At 40.6% G+C, this 22,072-nt stretch overlaps 1 protein-coding gene across 4 annotated transcripts in view; it reads left to right on the plus strand.

The window, feature by feature from the left end:
• Positions 1–22,072, plus strand: part of ranbp10 (RAN binding protein 10) — a 63,025-nt gene that overhangs the window by 30,018 nt on the left and 10,935 nt on the right. For 2 of the 4 annotated variants that reach the window (XM_053623164.1, XM_053623161.1), the window contains exons 4-12: positions 355–522; positions 717–739; positions 1,029–1,213; positions 6,495–6,607; positions 9,804–9,912; positions 16,480–16,628; positions 18,078–18,270; positions 18,400–18,557; positions 21,932–22,072. The exon at positions 21,932–22,072 is cut by the window's right edge and continues 5 nt beyond it. In XM_053623164.1, coding sequence (XP_053479139.1) covers positions 355–522; positions 717–739; positions 1,029–1,213; positions 6,495–6,607; positions 9,804–9,912; positions 16,480–16,628; positions 18,078–18,270; positions 18,400–18,557; positions 21,932–22,072 — 1,239 coding nt within the window. The remainder of the gene's footprint in view (positions 1–354; positions 523–716; positions 740–1,028; positions 1,214–6,494; positions 6,608–9,803; positions 9,913–16,479; positions 16,629–18,077; positions 18,271–18,399; positions 18,558–21,931) is intronic. The other 2 variants (XM_053623162.1, XM_053623163.1) reach the window with 2 other exon arrangements.

A 22,072-nucleotide genomic window follows, 5' to 3' on the forward strand; every position in this document is an offset into this window, starting at 1 on the left:
CGGCATAGCTTTTAAGCTGGTAGAATGTTAGTGCACGGTGATGCCAGACTGCTCACACACCACCATATGTGACGCCTAAGCCTGGAATGAACAAGTCACATTGGAATTCACAGTGTCTGAAGTGAACAGTAAGTGTTGCAGGGAGCTGAGTCACTCATTGTGGCCTGTGTGGATCTAACGTGTCGTCTGATGCCCCTTGTGGCCGGATTAGGTATCTCGCGCTTTATTTTTGAATGGCTGAAATAGTGAGGCTGAATTGGTGTGAATTTCCTTTTAGCTTGTCCCTGATCTCTTTCTTTTACACGGAGAAAGATCATGAGATGTCTGATTATTGTTATTTATCTTTCCTTTCAGGTTGGGACAAACACTCCTACGGTTACCATGGTGATGATGGGCACTCCTTTTGCTCCTCAGGGACCGGCCAACCATATGGGCCCACCTTCACGACGGGTGATGTGATTGGCTGCTGCGTGAATCTCATCAACAACACATGTTTCTACACTAAGAACGGACACAGCTTGGGTAACAGCAAAAATGCTACCTGTGCTGTCAGAACATAAACCTGCTGAATACGCATATACAGTAGTCATGACCTTTTGGCTCGAAACCTGCTGAACTTGAAAAGCTTTTATTTGTTTTGTTTGTTAGGTCTTAGTGGATGTTCATCTGTCTTTTTTTTTTTTTTTTTTTTTTTCTTCTTCTTTTTCACCTTCCAGGTGTGGCGTTCACAGACCTCCCAGTAAGTGAAACGTTGATCAGACTTACAGGCTCACATACCGAGACAGTTTGTTTTCACTTCCATACCTTTTGGAATGCTTTGTTTTCCAAGTTTAAAGGGTGGTAATGTGCGTGGCTGAGTTCTCTGCTGGGAGTGAATGATTAGGTAGTAATCCATATGTAGTGATTCAGTAACTAGTGTGAAAATGTGCGATCACAAAGATGCAAACAATAGCTATAATCTCTATGGATCCTCTTATTTTGGTGTCCCTTCTATGTTTTTTTTTTTTTTTCTTTTCTTTTTTCCTCAGCCCAACCTGTATCCTACAGTAGGGCTACAGACTCCTGGAGAGATTGTAGATGCTAACTTTGGCCAGCATCCTTTTGTGTTCGACATCGAGGACTACATGAGCGAGTGGAGGGCAAAGATCCACAGTATGATCGCTCGTTTCCCTATCGGAGAGCGACTCGGAGAGTGGCAGACAGTGCTGCAGAAGTGAGAACCCATTTTTATAACTATTACATCATCAAACCTACTGTGTTATAGTCTCACATTTATATGTACACCATCATGCACAGATTAAACCATGTATTTGCCCTCTTACTGTACAATTTTCTCTATAATCTATCATCTCATTTATATGCGTTTTGGGTGGCTCATGAAGCAATGATCTGTGGAGTGCAGTCCTGCGATCAGGTTTTGGCTCTCCAGCTTAGACTCACCCGGCATGTATAGCTATGCTGTTAAGTCATCCTGGGTAATGTTGCATCTCTCTCTCTCGGGCAGTCCCTCTGAGTTTGCTTGTGTGTATAATTTTGTGGTTTCCTCTCAACTACTAAAAATCATACAGCTACAGTTGTACTGTAAGCCCCAAATTATAAAATTTTGCATTTGGTGGCTATTTTTGTAGATACACCTTCCTTGTTGCTATACTCGTTGACCCTTTGATCATCTAAATCTATCACATGAGTGCACGGTATAGGTCTAATTTAACCCCTGTTTTTATTCACAATGTGTTCCCCTGTACCCCAACCATCAATCCAAAATGCAGCTTGGCTCATGATCATAGATTTTGGTAGGGCAGGACATTAATAATGACATAGCCTCAAACTAAATTCTAAGTGTTATTGACAACTATGCAGTAATTCTTTTTTTGTGTAACCCTGTAATAGACAGTTGATGGTCAACAGCATACAGTCACCAACATATAGACTAGAAGCTCATTTTGAGTGGTTTTAGACAGGGGCGTTAGCTGGACTGTTAATGATCTGGGGCTGAGCCGAGATACTTCTCCATCTCATTTGTTTAACAAAACAAAAAGAAAGCTCCATTTTTTTCCCCTTCACACTAACGGACTGTGAGAGCTAGTGTTTGGCAGAATTGAGAGCTGTCAGCCAATAAGACACGAATATTTCCACGCATTCACCTGTAAACTCTGTCTGATTGTTCTCGCCTCTTTTCACTGAAGATACAAAATCACAACACCGGCGCCTTCTTTTACTGACGTTCAGTGAAAAACCGCTCCTAATGGAATATTATTTGGGACTAAAGAAAGAAATCTTCAGGGCTACAGCCCTGAAAGTCCAGGCCAAGTTACACCCCTAGTTTTAGACATAACTTTGTTCAGCTGTGTTTGATGTAATGTCATTAACCAGGGCGGACATTTTTCAGCAAAATTTCCAGCCCAACCATCTCAAGAACAACAAAAGATACCTGAAACTAGCCCCAAATATTTGGCCATCGGAAAATGAAGATGATTTTTTTCTTCTTTTTTCCTCAGCCTTTGCATGGGAAACAAGTTTTTCCTACACGTTTCGGATGTACGGATATAATTCATCTCTCTTTTTCCCCCTCTCCCAGTCTTGAAATATGTCTTACAGTAGAAATGGTTCTGTATATCATACACACTGTGTGCACTTACACTTTGCTGTATTGCAGAAATGTATTCGATTTAATTAAGATTATTTGTTATAAACAAGATCTTTGCATCCATGGGTTATTTTTTAACTGGTATAGTCTTGCAAACCTGCCATTAACTGTCTCCTTCCTTGTGCATGAGGCAGCACAAAACCTGTCCCAAAGTGGGGCAATGAGCATGCTGCCCCACGATAGCGCAACGTCTAAAGAGGTGAGCAGATCAATGGAACATTTGGCTTATATATGTCAAACGGTGACTGTCACTCAAAATAGGTTATTGGTATTTTAGGGGAATTTAAAATGTATGGGGTTGTGAATGAGCACTTGATGAAGGTTCATATTTATTGAACGGCTGAAATGAACCCCTAGTTTCTGGAGCGTAGATGTGGGGATTTGTGCTTGTTCAGCCACAAGAGCATTAGTGAAGTGGCCTGGAACACAGTCAGCATTCCAGTTCATCCCAAAGGTGTTCAGTAAGGTTGGGGTCAGGGCTCTCAGTGCAGGCTACTCGAGTTCTTCTACACCAACCTTGGCAAACCATGTCTTAATGGACCTTGCTTTGTACACAGGGACATGGTCATGCTGGAACATGTTTAGGCCCCTTGGTTCCAGTGAAGGGAAATCTTAATGCTACAGCATACAAAGACATTCTGGACAGTTGTGTGCTTAAAACTTTGCGGCAACAGTTTGGGAAAGGCCAACATGTGGCTGTGATTATCCGGTGTCCACAAACCTTTTGCAGTGTAGTATATATGAGTGTACCAAGCACAGCAGTGATGCTAACATGATAGTAGATATTTCATTAGTACAAAAGTATCAGCAGTGATGTTGTGGTTATAAACACTGTTAACTTATACAGTGGTTATAAAAAGTCTATACATCCTTGTTAAAATGGCAAGTTTTTGTGATGGAAAAAATTGAAACCAAGATAAATCATGTTTGAACATTTTCCTCCCTTAATATGAAATTACAGTCTATAAAAATGAACTAAAAACAAACATTTTAGGGAAATGTGCACACCCCTAAACTAATACTTTATTGAAGCACCTTTTGATTTTATTACACCACTCAGTGTTTTTGGGCAAGAGTCTATCAGTGTGGCACATCTTGACTTGTCAATATATTCCCACTCTTTCTTGCAAAAACATTCCAGATCAATCAAATTGTAAGAGTATCTTCTGTGCACAGCCTGCTTCAGGTCACCCCACAGATTTTTAGTTGGATTCAGGTCTGGGCTCTGGCTAGACCATTCAAAAACATTGATCATCTTTTGGTTAAGGGTGAAATTCCTTTTAATCTTCAGCTTACTAGCAGACACCTGAAGGTTTTGTACTTAAAGTGACTGGTATTTGTAGCTATTCATGATTCCCTCCACCTTGATAAAAGCCCCAGTTCTGGTTGATTAAAAGCAGCCCTAAAGCATGATGCTGCCACCACCATACTTCAACATGGCTATGGTGTTATTTGGTGATGTGATTTTTTTTTTTTTTTTTGCACCAAACAAACCTTTTGGAATTGTGGAATTATTATATCTTTTGGTATTGGTCTCATCAGACCACAACACATTTTGTCACTTGGTTTGGGGTGCTTTGGTTGGGTTTGGATGTTTTTTGTGAGAAAGGGCTTCTGTCTAGTCACCCTACCCCAAAGCCCAGACATGTGAAGAATATGAGACATTGTTATTACATGCAGAGAGTAATCAGATATCATATAGTGGTCAGATATTCCTGCAACTCCTTTAATGTTGCTGTATGTCTCTTGGCAGCCTCCCTGGTAAGATTGTGTCTTCTCATTTAGTAAATTTTAGAGGGATGTCCTGTTGTTGGTAATGTCACTGTGGTGCTCCATTTTCTCTATTTGTTGATGATGGCCTTCACGTTATTCCATGGTTCATTTTATGTTTTGGAAATTCTTTTACACCCCTCTCCTGCTTCAAGTGCAGTTAATTATTTGTCATGCTATACGTGCAAATAGACGACTGCTTGAAGCTGTGGGCTGCGTCTGAAACCACGTACTTCCCTACTATACAGTAGCCGAAATACGTGTATTTCTCTTACTATATAGTAGGTAAGTACGCGGTTTCGGACGCAGCCGTGCTCTCTTGTTTGCCGTCAAAAGGTTGAGCACTGCTGTGTGTGTATGTGTCCTGTCGCAGAATGCAGTGAAAACTCCCACACGACGTTAATAGTGTGAGTAAGGTGTTTACATGTCTATAATGCACTTCGATAACGTGACTAAAATAGGAATACTCCACATCTTCATACAGTTTGTGTTTACTTTGAGCATTAAGGCAATCAATAATTCACATGGTAGTTTCTTAATTAGAGTATTGTCTCAATCAGGTTAATATCGGAATATTGTCACTGCTGTATTGATGATAGTCCACAATCCAAATACACAATCTGATCAGGGGTGGTACTGTGGTGGGCTGTGTGGTGGGGTAGAGCATTATAAGGTGGCTGACACATTGTGCATAGCAATAGATGGGCTATTGTAACATACAAAGTGTACTTGGCAAAACATGTACACTCTGAGTGTCTAATCATCACAACAAAATGATTTTTGAAACCCCAATTCATGGTACTTGTATACCAAGTTATTCAGATTAGGTCTGCTGGTCTAAAACTGGTTAGCTGCATGTGAAATATATACTGTACATTGAACTGATAAAGGATCTTGGCAGGTGATTACTGGATAACCTCTATGCTGGCATTTTGCTCTAAAAATAGTTGTAATCTCTGTTTGGGAAACCAGCATGGAGCACCAAGACTCGTGTTATGACAAACGTGTGATTATGAATGGTAGTGCCAACATCCATGGTATGTGTAGGAGTACATGTAGTTTTTTTTCCTCTTAAGCCCCTGCCCCCAAAAAGTCTACGCACAGGCCTGCATGTAGATCAGGGTTGTAACCGAACGCGAATATGTTATTTGGAATGAGTAATGTATTCAGATATTGTGTTCTAAATGAATACAGATGCGAATCTGGGGCAGAAAATGCCATTGTGAGGCATTATGTTTTCAGGTTTGTCCTTCAAGAATGAGTAGCTGAATGTTAGTAGGATTGATATGGAATTAGCTTCCTTCCTGTTTGTCATACAGAGGTGTTACTTACACCTTCACCTACTCCATTTTCATTGGTAGCTACCTTCAGTTCATCCTTCCATCCAGCCATCAGTGTGTCTGTGTCGGTCCAAGATTCTCGTTAGTGTGATATCTCAAGAACAAGTGTTTGAATGTTTGTAGGATTTATATGGCATTATCATTGTAAAAAGCAGATGAACTGATTAGAGTTTGGGATTTTATCCAAACAGGGTGAAGGTCACAGCAAAGTCTAATGTCTGAAATAGTTTTTCTCCAATACCTTCCTTCATGTTTGAAGTATATTTTAGGGCTATTTCTGACATACAAATTAGTAACAAAGACTAGACTTGGTGGTGGTGGAGGCATCCCCGTCAATGGCATTGGCTTTGAGTTCGACTTGTTTTGGAAAGGTTCACTGGGCATTGGAGGTATGTGACAAGGGACACAACAAAGAAGTAAAGCAAGTGAGAGGGTTTTTAATTTTATGCGGATGAACGGTTGGATGTTTAGCTCGTGGATACAAGCGACTAGTCAGATATGAAGCTTATAGGGCATTCATTAACGTGAACATGAGTTTCTGTGTGACGCATTTCCATGGTTCATTCATTCATCCTTTGTAACTGCTTGGTCAACCCACGTGAGGTTTAATTCAGAATACAGATACAAACACTAAACAGAAAGTATTTATGCATTGCACCCCTAACATACATCACGTTGAAGGAACAACGGACATGATGCCATGCGGTCTCTAACATTGTGTGTGATGTTTTCTTTAGTATGGTATCCAGCTACCTGGTGCATCATGGGTACTGCGCTACTGCCATGGCCTTTGCCCGAGCCACAGAGACCATGATACAGGAGGACCAGGCCTCCATAAAGAACAGGCAGAGTGAGAACCCACATGCAAAACAGAAACACACACATACACAGCACCTCCTTACTCTCACCATCTGTTCAACAACAACGTCTTGTCTCCCATATAAGTGCAGATTCATCTTTGTTTGATCATTATTTTAGAGAACATGTTGTGCTTAATGACCCTTGGTGCTTGAGGTTACATGTTGCCTTGTAAGATTCTTCATAGTTTATGTGCTTACTGAAAAGAGTATCTGAATGTGTGTCACTGAATTACCTTATACTAAAACCTTCCAGGCCTGTTTTTAAAACAACGTTGCGAAGGAACTGTAATCAAATTAGAACGTCCAATGCTATATCAAAACTGCTATTTCTAGACTCTTTAGCAGTACATGTAATGGACAAAATCTAGGAAATCTGATTGGACTAGAAAAATATACCGTGTTATATACAGTGTAGGATTACTTCTGTCATAAGTAGAGCACGTCACAGATACTACATTTTCACCACACATACACTCACCATCTACTTTCAGGCAATTGTCCAGTGCACACAAAATCATGTAGATCCAGTCCCTTCTGAAGGTATTGGAACTGCAAAGCCAATTATTTTGTTTTTGCTATACACTGAAGGCATTTGGGTTTGAGATAAAAAGATGAATATGAGACAATGGATCAGAATTTCAGCTTTCATTTCCTGATATTTACATCCGGATGTGTTAAACAACTTGGAACAAAGCACCTTTGGTTGCAGACCAGTTTTTAGGTGAGCAAAAGTATAGGTACAGATAGTCTTAAAGTAATTTTTTCCTCTTTCGACTGCTTCCTTTTCGGGGTCACCACTGCTGGTCACTAGGCCTCATATTGATTCTGGCACAAGGTTTTTACATTGGATGCATTTCCTGATGCAGCCCTCCCCATTTTCCAGGCTTGGGACGGGCACTCAGAGTGCACTGGCTCATGCAGCCCTCCAGTGGCTGAGGTTGGTTCCCTGTCCAGGAATCAAATCCAGGCTGCGGCAATGAGAGCGCCGCATGCTAGCCACTAGTCCATCAAGGATCCAGATAGTCTTAAAGTATATAACACTTAATATTTGGTTGCATATCCCAGTAACTGCATCAAGCCAGCTATGCACTTACATCAGCAAACTGCTGCATTCTTCTTTTCTGATGTTATTTGTTTTTTTTTGAGGGGGGTGGTTCTCTCTTCAGTCTCCTCTTCAGGAGGTGAAATTCATGCCCAATTTGGTTAAGGTCTGGTGATTGACTTGGCCAGTGTAAAACCTTCCTATTTTTTTTGGTGTGTTAGTGTTTTTCATTATCTTGCTTGCATGATGAAGTTCCTCCCAGTTAAATTAGATGCATTTCTCTGTAAATTGGAAGACAGATTGTTTCTGTAAACTTGTGAATTCATTCTGCTGCTATCATCATGACTTGCATCACCAGAAAAGATTAGTGAGCCTGTTCCAGCAGCAGCCATGTAAGCCCAAGCCATGACACTACTTTCACCGTGCTTGACTGATACGCTTGTATGTTTTGGATCATGAGTTGATTCAATCTTTCTCCACAGTTTGCCCTTTCCATCACTTTGTAGAGGTTAATCTTGGTTCCAGAACTTTTGTGGCTGTTCTCTGTATTTCATTACAAATTCCAGTCAGGCTTTCTGAATCTTACTGCTGATGAGTAGTTTGCATCTTGTCAGTTGGCCTCTATATTTCTGCTCTCAAAGTCTTATTCGAACGGTGGTTTATGATACCTTCACCCCTGCCCTGTGGAGGTTGTTGATGTCACAGACTGTTGTTTTGGGAGTTTTCACAGCTCTCACAATGTTTGTCATCAGCTGCTGCTGTTTTCCTTGGCCGACCTGTGTCCATGTCTGGTTGTTAGTACACCAGTGGTTTCTTTCTTTAACGGGACATTCCATATTGTTGTATTGGCTATGCCAAATGCTTGTACAATGGCACTGATTGATTTTTCCCTCTATTCTCAGCTTAAAAATCTCTTGCTTTTCTCCCATAGACAGCTCTCTGGTCTTCATGTTGGTTTATCCTTTTTAACAACAAATACAGTCTTCAGAGGCAGGGCTTAGACCAAACCCAGGGCTCAGACCAAGAGTAGACATTCAGAACTATTAACTGTTTAAACAGTCAATCTAACAGGACACACCTGGGCAACAACAAACACCTTTCAGTCATATGTTCCAGTATTTTTGGTCACTTGAAAAATGGGTGGGTTCAAACAAAAGGTACCATGTTCTAAGTTGTTTATCACATCTAGGTGTACATATCAGGAAATGAAAGCTGAAATTCTGAACTATCATCTTTGGATCTCAAACCCAAGTGTCTTCAGTATATAGCAAAAACAAAAGATTTCGCTTGTCAAGAGCTTCAGTTAATATTGTCTGGTTTTTTTCCAATCTTCAACAGTTTTGGTAAACCTGTACCCACTGTAGCCTCAGATTCCTTTTCTTAGCTGACCGGAGTGGAGCCTGATGTGGTCTTCTGCTGTTGTAGCCCATCTGCCTCAAGGTTCAGTTTATGTGTTCCGAGATGCTGTTCTGCTCATCGGGGTTGTAAAGAGTGGTTTGAGTTAATGTCTTCCTGTCAGCTCAAACCACTCTGGTCATCCTCTTCTGATCTCGGTCATCAACATGACATTTCCACCCACAGAACTGCTGCTCACTGATGTTCTGTGTAAACTATAGAGGCTGTTGTGTGTGTGAAAATCCCAAGAGATCAGCAGTTTCTGAAATCCTCAAACCAGCCTGACTGGCACCAACAACCATGCCACAGTCAAAGTCACTGAAATCACATTTTTCCTCATTCTGATGTTTGATGTGAACTTTAACTGAAGCTCTTCACATGTAGCTGCATGATTTTATACATTGTGCTGTTGCCACATGATTGACTGATTGGATAGCTGCATGAATGTTCATTTATACAGGTGTTTCTAATAAGCTTGTTGATCAGTTTATAGTATTGTAAAGTATTATGGACAGATGTACAGTTTCAGTGTTATCTTGTGGAAATTGTTGGCATTAGACATGCACTTATGGAGTGATATTTTTATTATTATTTTCATTTTTGTCAGTGTAATTATTTTTCAAGCCATTATGTTGATCATGGGTTCGGGCATTTTGGCAACAAGGCATTTGGCTAGGTTTTGCATAGAGGGTAAGAGTGTGTGTGTGTGTGTGTGTGTGTGTGTGTGTTTCTCCTGTATGTGGGAATAGGAATACAGAAGCTGGTATTGGAAGGTCGTGTTGGAGAGGCCATTGAGGCCACACATCAGCTGTACCCCGGACTCTTAGAACGCAACCCCAATTTACTCTTCATGTTGAAGTGAGTTTCTGCACACACACACACACACACACAGACACACAGACGGTCTAAGTATAGGAGTCTCTTACTGGGTCAACAGGTTGCACTCAGGTCGATGACCGGTCACAGTGGAGAGCCTGTGCATTTGGGCTTGGGGGACCTCTTGGGTAAATCACATAATTAGTTGGTTGGAACTGGTTACCTTGCACCCTTCATAAATATGGCATTTAATGTGTACTGTTGATTCAACTATTAATTTTTACTAGCCGGTCAAATATTAAAAATACAAATAATTAAATATATAAAACTTGTGTACATGCCCTAGATGATGTAAGGTAAACCATACTAACTGCCATACCTTGTAGTATAGTAGGCAGGAACTGGTTCTAATAGCACTTCTCCAGCGCAGCACTAAACCCAACACTATTGAAATACTATTCAAAATAAAAATAAGCTAATGAGGGGCTCCAAAGGAGCAACAGAAATGCATTCTCTGTCGCCGAGAGCCAAGGGAGCAAAATTGGTCATCCTATCTGGGACGCAGGGACGGAATACTCTCTCTCTTCCCCTGTAAATCCCAGCGACACTAGACAATCTCTGTGAGGTCATGTATGTGGAAGAGGGCAGATTTGCGCTTTTCCTCAGAGTATGTAATTCTGCCCTGTGACCGCATGAGCAGCAGTTTAAAAAAAAAAAGGAAAAAAAAAGTAGTTGGCTGGTTTCATGTTAATGCTTTAATGCAGGGGTGGGCAGTCTTATCCGGAAAGGGCCGGTGTGGGTGCAGGTTTTCATTCCAACCAAGCAGGAGACGCACCTGATTCCACCTGTTTAATCAGTTGATCGTGGCTTTCAATAGACTCAGGTGTGGCTCCTACTTGGTTGGAATGAAAACCTGCACCCACACCGGCACTTTCCGGATAAGATTGGACACCCCTGCTTTAATATTTAGGGAACATAAAGACGTTTGAGCACAATCATGCAATGCATCTGTGGCTGAATCTCAAATGTCTTTATATACTACATGTGAAGGCACTAGGTAGCTCCATTATGTTATGTCCTATGTAAGTGAATAGGAAGTAATTTAGAAATTGCCCCAGAATTATTGCAAGTTGCCCAGGCCCTGAAGCAGCAAAGTATCCCCACACCATCACACTTCCACCACCATGCTTGGTTAGGATTTTACACCAGATGTACGGGACTCCTGTCTTCCAAACAGTCCCAATTTGGACTCATCAATCCACAGAACATTTTCCCAAAAGGTTTGAGGATCATCAAGGTGTTTTGGCAAAATTCAGACGAGCCTTAATGTTGTTCTCGGTTAGTAGTATCTGACAGAGGACTCTGTCACCGGCCTAGACAGCACATCTACATAATGCCTTACGAGTCACCTACACACACACTAGCCTTTTCCTCAGGTGCACGCTAGGGATTGTGCTACTGCTTTATTCTCATACACGCATACATTTTCATTATACCCCACTCTTTTCCGCTAATCACTCTCTCATAAAATAAGTTTTATCACAAAATCTTTACTACTTATCTGCATATTTGTTAGTCATTGTGTTTGTTTGTGGTGTGGATTATCAGTCATGTTGTGTCTTCTGGGTCTGGTCCGCCGGGGGTATGGCAAGCGTGAGTGGCTACAAGCAGGTGGCAGATCACGGATCCTTTAATCAGAGATTTTACCATGCACTGTGCAATGCCTCTGGCGGTCAGACTGTTCTGTGTCTATGTTTAAGGGGGAAAAGGAGAATATTCTTTTTGTTATTTGTCTGTGTTATTTATCATTTGCTTATTTTGTTTTTTGGTTTTGTTGTTTTTGTTTGTTAATGTTCAGAATACTGAATATCAGTTATGTGCATATTGTTGCTGTACAAATACTCCCCTTATACTTGCCTGTTTTAATTGAATTACCCATGTGGGCGGAGCCTTGACTCTTTAAGCGTGGGTCTTACTCACATTTGGGGTGGGGTGGGATCGTGAATGGTTGTGCAACGGAAGTGCCAACAAAATAGCTTGATCTTTTTTGTGGAAGGAAGTCCATCTAAGAGATGTTTGTAAATATTTAATTTAATTTAATTTTGATATTTATTTCTTTATCTTTTTCTCTCTTTTCTCATCCACTATTTTTGTAAATATTTATGGCACGATTTGGGACTTTTTTAATGGACACTGTAAATAAAACATTGCACAGACATGCTATTGTGGCTAAACCATCATTTCTTTTACGGAGAGCCTCAAACAACACGCCTTCTTTACACAGTGGTTTTTGCGTCACCACTCTTCCATGGATGCCATTTTTGCCCAGTGTCTTCCTGGTAGTGGAGTCATGAACAGTGACCTTTATTGATGCAAGAGAGGCCTGTAGGTCCTTCAGTGTTGTCCTTGGCTCTTTTGTGACTTCCTGGATGAGTAGTTGCTGGGCTCTTGGAGGAATTTTGGAAGGTCGCCCGCTTTCCATTTGGGGACAATGGCTCTCACTGTAGTTCTTTGGGGTCCCAGAGCCTTTGAAATAGGGCAAATACATTTTTCACACAGGCTCAGTTGGAATTGGATAATTTTTTGCTACGATAAATAACATTATCATTTAAAAACTATATTTTGTGTTTACTCAGGTTGCCTTTGTTTTATCTCAGGTTTTGTTTTAATTTCATAAACAATTTAATATGAGATATACACAACAGCAGAAGAAATCAAATACTTTTTCACAGCACTGTAAATAAATAAATTTAAACAATCTAATCATTCAAAACACTGACCCCCAAGTTGCTCCTTATGGCAGGCTAGCGCCTTGCATGGCAGTCCATTGGGGTGTGGGTGGGTATGTTTGGGTAGGTGTGTTTGGGTAGGTGTGTGGGTAGGTGTGTTTGGGTGGGTGTGTGGGTAGGTGTGTTTGGGTGGCTGGGTGGCTGGCTGGGTGGGTGGGTGGGTGGGTGTGTGTGTGTGGGTGTGTTTGGGTGGGGGTGTGTGTGTGTGAGAGGGAGAGAGAGAGAGAGAGCGAGAGAATGGTTGAATGAGAAACTGTGTAAAGTGTGTTGTAGTACCATTATGGTTAAAAGGTGCTATTTAAGTGCAGACCATTTCCCATTTAAAACTGGGATGTGTCTTAAATTAAAGTCACTAGAAAAAGGACTTTTGAAGAGAGTAATAAGTAAGCCTTGTTCACACCCGAAGTTATCATGCGTCCTGCGTGATCAGATCTCAAGTGGACAATCCTAGTGGTTCACATCTGGCATGATGAGTCACCACTTCTGATCGGATTTCATTGGTTTCTGCTGGAGAAAGACACGGTCAGGCACGGTTATTACATCAGTCTTCTGCTGCGTTTATTTTCAGGTGGAGTTGTCCTGTGAATAGTATCTCATGTAACAAACATTTTAATTGTGTGATCTGATAACAGAATGAATGAGAGATGAGAAGACACATGAAATTATGAATAGCAACTGTTTTTGTCTCTGCTGTTATAGCATTGTCTTTATCCATTAGCGTAGTGGCAGAGAGCTCTCCCATTCAGCACTATCTCCAAACAGTCTCGCACTGAGGACATATTTTCCCACTAGGGCAATGACGCAGTCGATTAGTTGGTCCTTTATCGCTGTCTGAGACTCATTCACTTTTGTACGACGAATGTGAAGTGGCCATATGCATCCAAGACCACCTCCGAATATGGTTTGAGTCTTCGAGACACATTTGAGCCCATTCACACCTATACATATCGCTGACATATCGCTGATCTGATCACCCAGGGCGCATGTTAATGCCAGGTGTGAACGGGACCTAAGACACTTTTTAGTAGGGCTGGGTAAAAAAAATCGATTCTCCGATTTTAATCGATCTTCAATGTAATGAAAAGGTATTGATATCGGGAAATCCCCGAATCGATTCTTAATGCGCGTGCTTTACTCGAGAGGATGTGAAAATTATCTGTAGTTCGCCTCTCATCCTGAACATGTCCCCATGTTTCATATTTTGAATTTTGAAAACGTTTTTATTTCTTAAACATTTTTCGAGTTATTAATGAATTTCACTCATTTACAATGCTGCTGTTTTTTTTTTTTGTTGTTTTTTTTACAGTAATGTGCAGTTTGTGCTTACCTCGTATTCATTGTATGCACATATTTATGATTTCTTGTTACAATGTTACTCAAAATAAAAGTAAAAAAAAAATTAAACATAATTGTGTGAGTCCTATTGTTAATGTAATGTTAATGAGTCTTTATTGATCACATACAGTACAGTGAAACTCTTTTCTTCGCATATCACAGCATGTCAGGAAGTTGGGGTCAGAGCGCAGGGTCAGCCATGATACAGCACCCCTGGAGCAGAGAGGGTTAAGGGCCTTGCACAAGGGCCAGATAGTGGCAGTGCTGGGGCTCGACCCCCAACCTCCCGATCAGCAACCCAGAGCCTGAATCGCCAAGCCACCACTGCCCCTAATGTAAATGTGTATTTCAGTAATATAGCTAAGTAGGAGGGTTTCAGTTACCAGCATCTATATTAAAACATGGATTCCATGTCTGCGCAACTGACATTTTAAATGAAATATTGATAACTAACCGATATCGAATCGAAACCGTATAATAAGAATCGAATCGCCAAATTGGTCGCAATACCCATTCCCTACTTTTTTAGCATAGTGACTACTAGCCTTCAGCAGAAGATTTGTGTGCTGGTAGAGACGCGAGTTCAACCAGAGACGTTAATCATGACGTGCGTTTTCGTGATGTGTCATTTGCGAACAGGCTGGCTCTTTTTAGGTTAACGTAGGTGGAAAAACTGCTCATCTATGTGAGCTGGTTTTATAGATGTAGCCAAGCTGTTACTCTAAAATGTGATTTTAATCCAAATGCTTCCATGGAAACGTCTTTTCAACATCTGAGCTGTTCGTTAGTGTGAATGGTGACATGTGGGTTTGGCTCTCAGACATGACTGGGAGGATCCGCCTGAAGATGTACTGCACATGGTCAAGTTTTATAAGTGGAGGCAATCAGTTATCAGAATAAGAGTAAGGAAATCTTCTTAATGAGGCTTAGACAGCTGGCACAGTAGCATTAATGAAGGGGTGAGCCATTTGCGGGCCAAAAGAGACAGCTCTTATTGGGGAGCTGAGCCAAATGGTCTGACTCACTGAAAAGAGTTGGACAGTAGTCTATTCAGTTGTGTTTAATTAATAGAAGGTCTGCCCTATTTTTAGATTTTGACTCCTAGCGCTCAAGTCAAAGGATGAGACATTAAATCAAAAATAATGACATAATATCTTGCAAGTCATTAAGGCTATGTTCACACAGCAAGCAAAAGTGGCCCAAATACAATTTACTGACCAAATCTTTTTTTTTTTTTTTTAATTTATTTATTTATTTATTTATTTATTTTGTTAAGACTGTTATCACGCTCCTGAGTGGACCTGCATGTGCAAAGGAACAATGTGTCATGTGATGCGTTCAAGCTCACTGTAAACACGGCATGTTATTCAGCCACAGCTGCTCCTTGGGTTCACGTCCTTATTTTCTTTAAATTTGAACCTGGCACTGCAGATTTTCCTATGGCTGCATTTGGCCGTTTCTTTTGAAATCTCTTCAAACACGGAGCAGTTGCAATATATGCCTTCTAATTTTTGCTTACACAGCAACATCACCCCAAATTTTTATGAGGTCCATTACTTCACTATCTCACCACTGAAATCCTCCTTCACTCTTATACTCCATTTGTCCTTCCTGGTAGTGTGAAATTATGATGAATGTCGAGGTGGATTGATGGGAAAACCGCATGATTTGCGTTCTGCCTGTTCAGACAGAGGTTGCGTTGCCACATAGTGGGTCAAAGTGACCCAAATCAGACTTTAAAATGTCACATTGTGTTTTTTTGCTGTTCACACAGCCATGCAAATAACAAATCTGAAGCAAAATATCAGATTTGGGGCACTTTTGCCTGCTGTGTGAATGTAGCCCAAGTCAAAATAATGCGATACAGTATTATGTAGAAATAACAACATATAGCACTTCAACATTTTTCCCCACAACTTTGTACTGTATCACACCCTAGCCATACTACAGCGAAAGCAGAAAATATGTTCTGGGAGAAGGCCTCTGATAGCAGGTCAGGTTTACTTTTATTGAAGTCTTAACTGGTAGCAGATTAATTGCCTATAGTATCTGTTACAGATAAACATATACTACCTACATTGTCTGCCTGCTTGTACGTAGAATAAAGGGATAGTGATGAGCTAGTGTATCTACACTAGCAATATTGAATGTTGTAAGTACCCCTTTGAATGAATCAGATTAATAGGAGCACGTAAGTACCCCTTACGTACCCCTTTGAAAGTGTACCCCTTTGAATGAATCAGCTTAATAGGAGCACGTCCATGGCAGTACAGACAGTCTGAGAGATTCACTCAAACCTTGAATCACTTTGACAGCGAGTGTGACTGATATCACAAAAGTGTCTGGACTGCCAAGCTATGAATGTCAGTCAGGGTGTGTTAAGGGATTGCAGAGATATCTGGACTCATTTTGACATATGAATGGCTTGAAGATGTCTCACATACACATACACAGTGCTGTAACATGGGCATCTCATCTTTTCCAGGTGTCGGCAGTTTGTGGAGATGGTGAATGGTACAGACAGCGAGGTACGATGCTTTAGTGTCCACTCCCCCAACACCCAGGACAGTTATTCCGGTTCCCCAAGCCTTAGCCCCCGGCACGGAGCCACCAACCCCCACCTGCATAGCACAGGTGACAGTTTTTTTTTGTTGTTGTTGTTTTCTTAACAATGATGACACTTTCAGACCAAATCATTAGTGTGTGCACAATTATTTAGTTGAAACAGCGGTGTAGGGCCGGTTTCAAGTGGTCATAATCTGTCAAACAGGACATTACACAGAAGGGAATGCTTTTGTAAATTATTTTGGTATTAGTCAGAAAATGCATGGGAAATGTATGGGAATCTCCGTCTGTAAGTGAGAACTGTACGCAATTGCTGGTTTGTCAGTTGCGACTTCTGCTGTATACTCTCTGAGAGTCGAAAACAGAACGTGCTCTTTAAATTGGTAAAACATGCATAGAAATGTAAAAATATTTGTTTACCATCTCTACACTTTACAAAAGTATGTGGACATCTAACCATCACATTCCATTCCATTCCATATTTAGGCCTACCTTTGCTGTTTTAATAACCTCCACTCTTTGGGAAGGCTTTCCACAAAATTTTGGAACATTGCTGTGTGGATTTGCCCATTCAGCCACAAGAGTGGCACAATAGTGATGTCAGGCAATGAAGTCAGGTGAGGAGGCCTGTAGAGGCATGTAATCGCCATTCAGGTTCATCCCAACAGTGTTCACTGGGGTTGTGGTCAGGGTTCTGTGCAGGCCACTCGAGTTCTTCTACACCCTCCTTGGCAAACCATGTCTTCATGTAACACACTCTGTGCACAGGGACATTGTCATGCTGGAACAGGTTTGGGCCCCTTAATTGGGAAATCATTACCATTTGTATTTCAACAGTTTGGGGAAGACCCACATACGGATGTGAAGTTCGGGTGTCCACAAACTTTTGGCCATAAGTTTATGTATCTTTCAGTCTTTTTTTTTTTTTTTCTTTCTTCTTTAGAAAAATGAAATGTACTGAGCACTCGTCTGGAGTGTACTGTGTAGCTACTGCAGTACTTTATTGACTAACCTGCTAAAATTCAGTTGGATAATACAAACGTGTAAATTTACATCTAAAATTATTTTAGCATATAGCCTCTCACAGCCATTTAGGCATTTTTTAGCATTCATAATGATTAGCTATAGAGTCATTATTAAGCTAGCATGAGTTGCACTTAGAGAGTTGGCAGAGTTGGGCACCTCAGGATGTGAGCTGACAGTAACAATTAGTTTCTCTTCAATCTTGTTCAATACGTCTTAAAGCCCCACCCCAGACTGTGTGTTATTGGCTGACCCATAGTCACATACATTTTCCCCCATGTGTTGGTGCCTGTTGTCCATTAATATATTGTTCTGATTAAAATCAGAGGGCGTTTTTGATGATTACCATAAATGTCTTGGTGAGATCATCCTAACATCCTAAGCATGTTGACCATTATCTCTGTCTTGTTCAAGCTTCTGTTGGAGTGGTAATTGGGTGGTAATTGGATTTGGGTGTGAAGAGTGCACTTTATAACTTTGTTCCACCTTGATCAGGAGCAGACAGTCCCACGTGCAGTAATGGTGTGACGCCTTCTAACAAAAACAAGGGCCACACTAAATACCCCGGAGCTGGCTCCGCCTCCTCTTCCCCTTCTTCCTCACCTTCCTCTGTCAACTATTCAGAGTCCAACTCCACAGACTCCACCAAGTCCCAGCCACACAGCACCACCAGCAACCAGGAAACCAGGTAGAGAGAAAGCGAGAGCACATTGTATATTAACGAAATTTAATGTTAAGTTTTCATTCATGCATTTTGATGTCATTATTTTATACTGTATCGATTTCTAAGCCTTCTTAAAATCTCATTTTCATTCAGTGCTGTGTGTGTGCACAGTGATAGCGAGATGGAGATTGAGGCGGAGCACTACAGTAACGGAGTGGCCGAGAGTTCCTCCACCCGCATCATGAACGGCACCTACAAGCACCAGGAGATCATGCAAGGGGATGACAGCAGCGTGGGCAATGGAGTAGCAGGTACGTACATACACTTCTTTTTCTAAGTACTAACAAAAAGTTTGTTATTACACACCCAGACCGGTTTGCTTGAATCCTGTGTTGAAAAAGTAGAAAGACAATATTTTCAGCCTAGTTTACACCTTAACATTACTATGCAAAGTGTGTATAGACACCTATATCTGGAAAACAAATAACCTGATCTCACTGTTGTGTTTACACCTGATATTTACTCTTCATCTGCATTCTATACACACTTTTATCAGAACACGTGCACATTATGCAAATAAGCTATCTAGGTAAAGTGTGCAGGAGGAGGACAAATCTGCATCTGCATAGATTCATTGAACTGACTTAAGACACATCAAACGTCACTAATTTGAGCACAAATGATGAATCAGCTTCAGCTTCCCACCCATTAGTCACTGATTTACATGTTATATGCATATGGCTGTCCACAACGTGCCCTCATATACACACATCATTTACATGAAACACACTAATTTATCTAGGTCAGTTATCCAAGAAGCAAGGAAAGAACTAAGGGCGTACTCTCACTAGGCCTGGTTGCCTTGTACCATGCCCAAGCACGATTGCCACCCCTCCCCACTCCCCTGCTGGCCTGCACTCACATTGCATTTAACTTTCCGGGCCTTAGCATGCTTACGTCATTACGATGCGGCTTTTTGTTTTGAAGAAAGTCGGAAGAAAAGCACTCTCAGACAGCACAATGAAGTCCATCATCGTAACACTACTTATCTTACTTTTTTACTTTTTTTTTTAGGATAGCTGTTTCTTGACTTTTGAATTCTTTTTATTTAAAAACATTTTTTTTACTGTTTGGTATATATACTTATTTTTATGATTTCTATCTATACATGATTGTTTATGTAAAGCGCTTTGAGAAGCTACTTTTAAAGGTGCTACATAAAATAAAGTTTATTATTATGGCTTATTTGGAGTCGTTTGGGGCACGGTGACACTCGGTGCTCTCACATCCCTAATAGATTGCCTAATATATTTCTCACTTATGCAGCGCGTCGATTTTCACTTACTCGTGCTGCACGTATCAGAAGATTTTTACGGATGCAGCTGACAGTCACATCATCAACATCATGTTTCAAGTTCTGTGCTCAAGCACAGTACGCATCTACTGTGATCTAATCCAGGTGAACTGAACTGAAAGTCCATTTTGTTTGAGTAGTGTGATCGCGCCGTACCATGCCCGAGTCCACGTCTTCGAGCGGTCCGGGGCACAGTACGGCGCAATCGCGCTAGTCAAACAAACAGTACTTTTGGAGTCAAACATGCACTGTAGGCACTGTACAGATCACACTGTACAGGCACTGTACAGAGGAGGTGGAATTATACATATAACAATAATACATATTACAACATTATACATATAACAATAATAAAATGTCTTCAAAAATGGCATAAAATGTGCACACAGAATGAAGATTTAAAATAATACTGATTGAAACACAGTTTCAGTGATTGAAAGTATGGTCCATGAGCTTTGCCTTTGCAGTCTTGACTTTATACTGAAATTAAAGGTATGATATAAAATATCCAAGCAATTGTGTGTGCATTAGTCTATCGTACTTTAGTTTTTCTTAATAAAGCTGTTGGAGCTGGTGCAGTTTTGAGGTATTCAGTACTAACCCTGTAGTATCGAGGCTGTCAGAAAGTCTTGCATGGTTCCGAGTGAGGTGCTGGAGCGACTATAACAAAATGACTGAAAGAAACGCGTCCTTAAATCAAATCAGCAAAATGCTGAACGAAATCACTGAAAAACAGAATACACACCACATCTGGTATGTTTTAGCTGTTGAGATACGATTATGAAATAACCTCCAGAGTTGCACGATAAAACATTTTGTGTGTGATTCTTCTGCTTTTAGTGAAAGGTTCTCTTGTGCAAAATTATGAATATAAGTGTTATTTTCGATATTGGGGTTGTGGTGGTGGGGTACTACTTAAACTGCTCACATTACTATACTTGCTATAATTATGAATGGTATTGATTGTGATTAGATTATTTAACTGCAAATCAAGCAGTTTTCTGGCTGTTAAGATATTCCACTCAAATCTACACGCACTCCAACCAGGAAACTGTCCTAGTGATTGTGTAGGCTTGTTTTACAATCAGATTTGATTGTATGCAACTTTTGATGAATAATGTTTACACAATCTGAGATTTGATCACAGCCATACTTGTTCCAGAAATGGCCCGGGTAATCTGATGACATTCTAAAAGCATTGTGTGCTGTGTTTTTATTTATATATATATATATATATATATATATATATATATATATATATATATATATATATATATATATATATAAACAACAAATATATATATATATATATAAACGCACACACACGCACACACACAGACACACACGCTGTTTTTAACATAGCCGAATGCTCTCCAATCATGATGTGAATGTGTAGATGGGGCCTTGGATAATTAAGCACTCTTTTTTTTCTTTTTTTCCCCCCTTCATTTTGAAGATCAGCCCTGACCAGCCTCTCTCTCTCTCTCTCTCTCTCCCCCCTCCACCTCAACCCCCCTTCTGGCTGTTGCTAAACCAAGCTCTTCTGTATGCAGGAGGGACCGATGCAGTAGTCTGAAACAGAGACTGGAAAGCCTTTTTAGAGCTTTTAAATCATACATGTCACTACACATTTAGTCTGCTTTAAAACATAAGCCACTGGATGCGTTCAGCATCCATTTAATTATACTGCAGTTTGAAAAGCAGTGTGAGGATTGGTATTAAAACACTAGTAAATAATAATTTTTTTCTGACTTTTACAATGGAAAAAAGGGATACAGAACCTACTGCTAAATTACACAAAGAAGGTCCGAAACAAAAAGCTGTTCTATAGCAAAACCTACAAATAAATAATGTAATAAGACAAAGACTTTGTAATCGACAAGTTTAAGCAAGTTTAAGTTGCAAGTGTTCAAGAAAACTCATTGAGAATGAACCTTGTGATTTCTGATGCACTCATTTTGACTGACTGCATACTGTATATTTATATGGAAAGATATAATTGTTGAACAAAACAAATAGATTAGGTCTAGTTATGATGGGTAGTTCTAATCTGCCATGGAAGTCTCATATCCACATGCAGCTGTTATTGTTCTCACCGTGTACCGCCCACACATTATCATCATCTAGATATCTGTAGACAAGGAAATCTATTGGTGACAATATACCTGTTAAATATTGCAATGTCTTTGGTAAGTGTAAGCTGTCTGATTTTATTGCATATCTACCCTTAATTATTTTAAGAATACGTGTAGCTCTTGGTGGAAATGCGGTCATGGATTTTGCAAAAGGTCCATGCCTAAATGAGCTTGTTTATTTCCTTTCTCTTTTTAGAGGACAGCTGTGGTTCGAGGCAGCTGTGTGGAGGTAACCAGGCCGCCACGGAGCGCATGATCCAGTTTGGCCGCGAGCTGCAGGCGCTCAGTGAGCAGCTCTCACGCCAGTACGGCAAGAACGCCATGCATAAGAAGATGC

This window comes from Ictalurus furcatus, chromosome 4 (genome assembly GCF_023375685.1).
Source record: "Ictalurus furcatus strain D&B chromosome 4, Billie_1.0, whole genome shotgun sequence".
NCBI lineage: Eukaryota > Metazoa > Chordata > Actinopteri > Siluriformes > Ictaluridae > Ictalurus > Ictalurus furcatus.